At 35.2% G+C, this 6,502-nt stretch overlaps 1 protein-coding gene across 1 annotated transcript in view; it reads left to right on the top strand.

The window, feature by feature from the left end:
* Positions 1-6,502, top strand: part of Bbs9 (Bardet-Biedl syndrome 9) — a gene marked incomplete at its 3' end in the record, with an annotated part of 110,936 nt that overhangs the window by 102,591 nt on the left and 1,843 nt on the right. Inside the window, exon 7 of the mRNA XM_004629646.3 lies at positions 236-320. Within this exon, the coding sequence (XP_004629703.1) occupies positions 236-320 (85 nt within the window). The remainder of the gene's footprint in view (positions 1-235; positions 321-6,502) is intronic.

Genomic DNA, 6,502 nt, shown 5'->3' with positions numbered 1-6,502 from the left:
TATTCTCTTAATGAATAGAGGGATTTGTTCTAATAGAGTTTGTAAATAGGATATCATGTCTGCATCTTGTACAGCAAATAACCAGTAGGAAGAATATATACAATGTGTTAATTATTGAAACTGTCTTGCCAATTTGGTTTGAAACTGTCTCATTGCTATTTGTCTATCAATAAAATTATGGAAAAAAAAGAAAATTATAAAGTCAACTCATATGTTTTCATTCTCTTTCATATAGGTACCAAGTACTTGCTTTTGCAACAGATGCAGATAAAAGGGAGGAGACTGAGCAGCAGAAACTTGGTTCTGGAAAAAGACTTGTTGTAAGGCCTTTTTTAATATATAAAAATTCAGTAATGTGTCTAATCCCAAATGTTTGTTAAGAAGTATTCTTGGGAAGATAATTAGAAACAAAATGTATATGCCATGCCTCATTTCTCTTCATAATTGTTTATTGCAATAACCTAGGAAGGTAATTGGCTGTTACTGAGCAATGCAAACATATGCTTGGTCGTAGCTATATCAGATTAGGGATGGAATGGTAGCAGTAGAATTCCAGTTGTGTAAATGAGACCACTTTTAACTGAAGTGATTATAAAAAGAAAAATTAAAATGTACTTCTTTAATAGGCATATATATATATATATATATATATTATGCTTCTTAGTTCCTAATGTCTATTTTTGAGTCTAATTTTCAGAGTTTTTAAAAAAATACGTAATTCAAACAATGAAATTATGCTTCTTCCTTACCTTGTATCTCACCCTTCCTCCCTTCCCTTCTTTTTCCCTTCTTCTTCTCTCCCTTTTTTTTTTTTTTTTGCCTCCATCCCTTTTATTCCTTTCTCCCTCCTTCGTGCTTTCTCTTTCTTTTGAGTTTAGGAATTACTGAGGTTCTTTTTTTTTTTTTTTAAAGTCTTTTTAAAATCTTTTATTCATTTATTTGGTACAGGGTCTTGCTCCACAGCTTGGACTCATAGTGATCCTCCTGTCTCAGCCTTTCCAGTGCTAGGATTACAGGTGTGCACCACCATGTCTGGTTTCAGTGGCTGGCATGGTATGCCTGGGGTTTGGGGCCTGCGTGGCATGCAGTACTGGGGATCTAATGTTGGTCCTTACACTTGCCAGGCTGGTGCCTAGACTGCTGAGCTATCTCTCCAGCCCTTACTGAGGTTTTGTATCTTGGATTTAAGTTTTCTTGAATTTAGAAAACATATGGCCATTAATTCTTTAAATATTTTTTCTGTACTCTTCTTCCTTTACATTAGGAGCTAGAGTTGTCTATATGTTTGGGCTACTTGAAGTTGTCTCACAGCTCACAGATTTTCTGTGCATTTTATTTATTTAGCAGTTCTGGATGTTGAGCCCAGGACTATGTACATGTTAGGCAAATGCTGCATGATTGAGCTATATCCCATTTTTAAAAAAATTATTCTTGCTATTTCGTTTGGGATCATTTCCATTGTTTTTTTTAAGACAACTAAATTTTTCTTATAATATCAATTTAGTACCAATTCCCATTTGACAAAAGGAATCATTCCTACTAATTCAGGTTTTTATTTATTAATTATTTTTAGTATTTTCTGTGTATTTCTTTATTATCTGGAAGTGAATGAAGTTTTCTTGCCATACCTAGGAAACTCCTATATGAGATTCATTCAGAATATGGTCTTGTTTTCCTAAAGAGAATTTCAAAGAGTGACAACACCCAGTGAATGAGAAGTGTTTAGTGGCTATATCTGGCTAGTACACTCAGAAGCATCATTTGATTGTTCACTCTAAATCTTCCTCTCTCAGAGTCAGGCACACATGAGCATGGGGTTATAGCTACTGACACATGCTGGACTATAGCTTGGTACATTGTCATCAGAAATAGAACTACTGTGAGACAGGTTTTCATGTCTGTGTCAGTGGGAAGTTATCCTTGAGCCCAGTGGATTGCTTAGTGTCAAATTCTAGTTCCAAGGTTTAGCTATCCACATTGGTATGCATGTATCATTGTAATAAGATGACTTTATTCCTTTTGGGAAGAAACCTAGAAGAAAAATAGCTGCATCAAATGGAATTTCTAGTTTAATTTTTTTGAAGAATCTCCATACTGATTTCCATATTTGCTGTACAAGTTTACATTCCCACTGAGAATGTAGAAGTGCTCCTTTTTCTTGGAGGCTTTGCCACTGTTTGTTATTTTTTATTGCTTGATGATAGTCATTCTTTCTGGAGTAAGATGGAATTTCAGGGTTGTTTTAATTTGCATTTGTTTAATGGCTGTTGAACATTTCTTCATGCAATTTTTGGCTATTTGTTCTTCTGCTGAGAAGTGTCTATTCATGGGGGAGTGTCTAATTATTTTGAGTTTTTTATATAGTATATTCTAGATGTTAGTCCTCTGTCTGAGCAATAGCTGGCAAAATTATTTTCCTCATTCTGTAAATTGTCTCTTTAATCTGTTGGTTGTTTCCTTTGCTATGCAAAAGCCTTTTTTTCTTTTTTGTATTTTAGGGAAGAGTCTACAGGGTGTTCAGGTCTCACTACTAGATCGGACTCGTAGTGATCCATCTGTTTACAGCCGACCAACACCTGGTATTACAGGCGTGCACCACCAAGCCCAGTCTCAATTGCCCTCTCAGCAAGTCCCGGGGGTGGGGCTGGCATGGCAGGCCCCTGGCCCCTGTACCTACTTGCAGGTGCTTTAATCTGCTGAGCTGTTTGTCCTGCCCTGCAAAAGTCTTTAAATTTGATATGATCTCATTCGTTGACTCTCACTACTATTTCTTATACCATTGGCATTCTATTTAGAAAGTTCTTGCCTATTCCTGTGTCTTCCAGAATTTTACCTATTTTATGTTCCAGCGGATTTTTTTCTGTTTTAACATTTATTGATTGATTGATTGATTTACACAGGGGCTTGCTTTATAGCTCAGGCTGACCTTGTACTCACAGAGATCCTCCTGCCTAAGCCTCAGAAATGCTTGGATTATAAGCATGTGTTACCGCTGCTGGCTCTATTTTAATATTCAGATCTTTGATCCAGTTTCGTTTTAGTTTGTTTTGTAGACTCATTCTTCTGCATGTGGATATCCAATTCTCAAGCACTGCTTATTCAAGAGGTTACTTTTTCTCCTGTATTTGTTTTTGGCCCCTTTGTTCAAGGTTACATAGCTGAATGTATGTGGGGTTGTTGCTGCTTCCTCTCTTCTCTTCTGCTGATACACATATCTGGTTTTACGTCAGTATTATGCTGTTTTTGTCCATGTAGCTTTGTAATGCAATTTCAAATCAGGGATTATGATGTTTCTTTTTGCATTTGTTACCCAGGATTGCTTTTGCTGTTCTGAATTTTAGGATTTTTTACAATTATAAAGAATGCTGTTGGTATTTTGGTTGGGATTGCATTACATCTGTATGTCAATTTTAGATGTAGAGCTCATTTTGACTATATTAGTTCTGCTTTTCTAGGAACATGGGATAAGTTTCCATTTTCTGGTGTCTTCTTTGATTTCCTTTTTTTTTTCAGCATTGCTGATTTTATTTTACTTTTTTTCAAAGTTTTATTGATAAACAGATAGCAATGAGACAGTTTCAAATCAAATCGGAAGTACTGATTTCCTTTTTCAGAATGATGTAATTTTCATTGTAGAGGCCTTTTACATCCTTGGTTAGATTAATTCCTAAGTATTTAATCTGTCTGGATGCTACTATGAATGGTACTGTTTTCCTAATTTCCCATTGCCTAATGAGATTGTAATTAGTGTAAAAAATGCTATTAATTTTTGTCTGTTGATTTATTAATTTGCTACATTGCTGAATTTGGTTACTCTAGGAATCTTTTGGTAGACCTTTTGAGATCTTATAAGTAAAGGGTCATCTTCTCTGAAAATATTGATAATGCAAATTCTTCCTTTCCTGTACTTATCCATTTCATTTTTTTCTCTTGCCTGATAGCTGTAGCTGGTGTTTCAAGGGGGATATTGAACAGGAATGGTGATAGCAAACATCCTTGTCTTAGTCTTGATTTTACAGGGAAAGCTTGCAGTTTTTTCAGATTTAATATAATGTTAGAAGTACTTGGGTCATGAATGGCATTTATCATATTGAGATAAGGTCCTTTTGTCCCTATTTTCTTTAGCGTTTTTTTTTTTTTTTTTTTTTTTAAGAATGTTGGATTTGTGAAGGATTTTTCTGCATCTGTCCTTGTTCCTGATTATGTGAAGGATTATACTTATTGAATTTATTGATTAGAGTATAGTACATCTTCCTTGTATCCCTGGGATGTAGTTTTCTAGGTCATGATGTATGATCTTCCTGATAATGTTGCATTTTGTTTGCGAGTATCTTGAGAATTTTTGTGTCTGTGTTCATTAGAGAATTTGGTCTATAGTTCTTCTTTTTGGTTGAACATTTTTCTGGTCTTGTAGTCAGGTTATTTCTAGCTTCCAAGAATGACTTTTGGAGTACTCCTTCCCTTTTAGTTTCATTACAGAGTTTGAGGAGTATTGGCATTGAATCGTCCCTGAAGTTGTTGTAGAATTTGACAATGAATTCTTTTGGTCCTGGGCTTGTCTTAGTTGGCAGGATCTTTTTTTTTTTTTAAATTTCTTCTTGAATTTCATTTATGTTATTGGATTATTCAAGGTTTTTAAGTCTTGGTTCAGTGTCTTTGTTACTTTCTTGTTGCTGACATCCACAAGTTAAAGAAGGTAAGGTTTATTTTAGCTCACAGGCCATGGTCAGTTGGCTCCAGGATAGGGCAGCATGGCAGAGGAATATCACAGAGAAAAAACAGTCTATGGAAAGGCAGGCAGAAAAAAAACCAAGCAGTAGTAGCAAGCCTTTCTTTTCCTTTTATCTCATCCATGCTACAAGCCTACTGGTTGGTGCCATCAGTACCCAGAGTGGCATTTCACATTATCCATATCCAGAACTATGCTAAACCAATCAGTAAACTAATTTAGTTATCACACACCACTCTTCATTCATATTCATATACCATAGATTCAGCCACTTCTGAAAAGCTTTACATATGAGCACACAAGAGTTTGGGGGAATCTAGATGTAAGCCATAACAAATCTAGGTATCTGTTTCTGAATTCTTCAATTTTTTGGTATATAATTTTTTTTAAAATATAAGTTTGTGAAGTAGTTGTTAATCTGGATTTTGGTGGTTTCTATTATGATCTCACCTTTTTATTTTCTAATTAAATTGATTTGTGTCTTTTATTTTTTGTAAGATAGAGTTTGACTATTTTGTTCCTTCAATTTATTGATTTTTTATTGTTTGTTTACTCTCCATTTCATTGAATTCTCCTCTGATCTTTATAACTTCCTCCCTTTTACTAGCTCTGAATTTGGATTGTTGTTCTTTTTCTACGACTTTGAAGTGTATCGATAGGTTATTTGGGCTCACACCATTTTTCTGATATGGGCATTTGCATCTATAAACTTGTTTTAGGATTGCTTTCAGTGTGTCTCATAAGTTCTGGTATGTTGTCCTGGCATTACCATTTAATTCTGGACACTGTCTTATTTCTTTCTAATTTCTTCTATGACCCATTGCTTATTCAGGAGTATGCTGTTCAATCTCCATAATTCCTTTGGCTTCTTTTGCTAATCTAGTTTCATTATATATGATTTGATAATATGCATGGTAAATTTTCAGTTCTTTTGCATTTTCTTTAGCACATTTTTTGAGCTAGTATGTGGTCTAATTTGTAGACAGTCCTATGTAGTGCTGAGAAGAATGTGTACTCTTTGTCGTTGCTCAGAATACTGTGTATAGATCTATTAAGTCCATTAGTTCAGAGGTTTTGTTCAACTCTGATTATTTTTGATTTTTTTGGTTTGGTTGATCTATCTGTTATTTATTTTTTGGCAGAACCAGGGATTAAACTCAGGCCCTTACTGTTGCCTGGGAAGTGCTTATTCTACTGAGGCATCTCCCTGGCCCCTGGTATATAAGTTCAATCAAATCCCCTCAGGATTTATCCTGTAACCCTGTACTGCACTTTGTAGATCCTTTGTCAGTGTCAGCCATGTGGATGAGTCACAGCCATTACTTGACCAATTTGCTCTCTGTGAAAGCCTGAGAGAAAGTTTTCTCTCCATGTGACTCTCCTTGGGAACACTATACATCATTGATCAGATACCTTTGTCATGCTTTTATTATTTTAAATGCATTTGTTGAATCTTGACCATGTTTTAGAGGTATGGAGATATTGAAGCAGTGTTCTGTGTGCAAGATTCTGTCTGTAATACTGTAGTAGCTTATTGACTGTTTGCGTATAATTGTGTCATTGTATTTTGAGCTTATATTTTCCAAGTAATTATATTGATAACAATGTTGGCTATACATTTTGACTCCTACATTTGATTTGCAAAGTAAATAACATTTAAAAAAATTAGGGCAGGGGAGATAGCTTGGCAGTCTAAGCACCTGCCTGGCAAGCACAAGGACCTGAGTTTGATCCCCTGTATTGCATGCCATGCAGGCCACTAAAACCAGTGTG

Source organism: Octodon degus, unplaced genomic scaffold (assembly GCF_000260255.1).
Source record: "Octodon degus isolate 3935 unplaced genomic scaffold, OctDeg1.0 scaffold00031, whole genome shotgun sequence".
Taxonomy (NCBI): Eukaryota; Metazoa; Chordata; class Mammalia; order Rodentia; family Octodontidae; genus Octodon; species Octodon degus.
The sequence above is the reverse complement of the archived record's forward strand: the minus strand, read 5'-3'. Positions and strand labels throughout refer to the sequence as shown.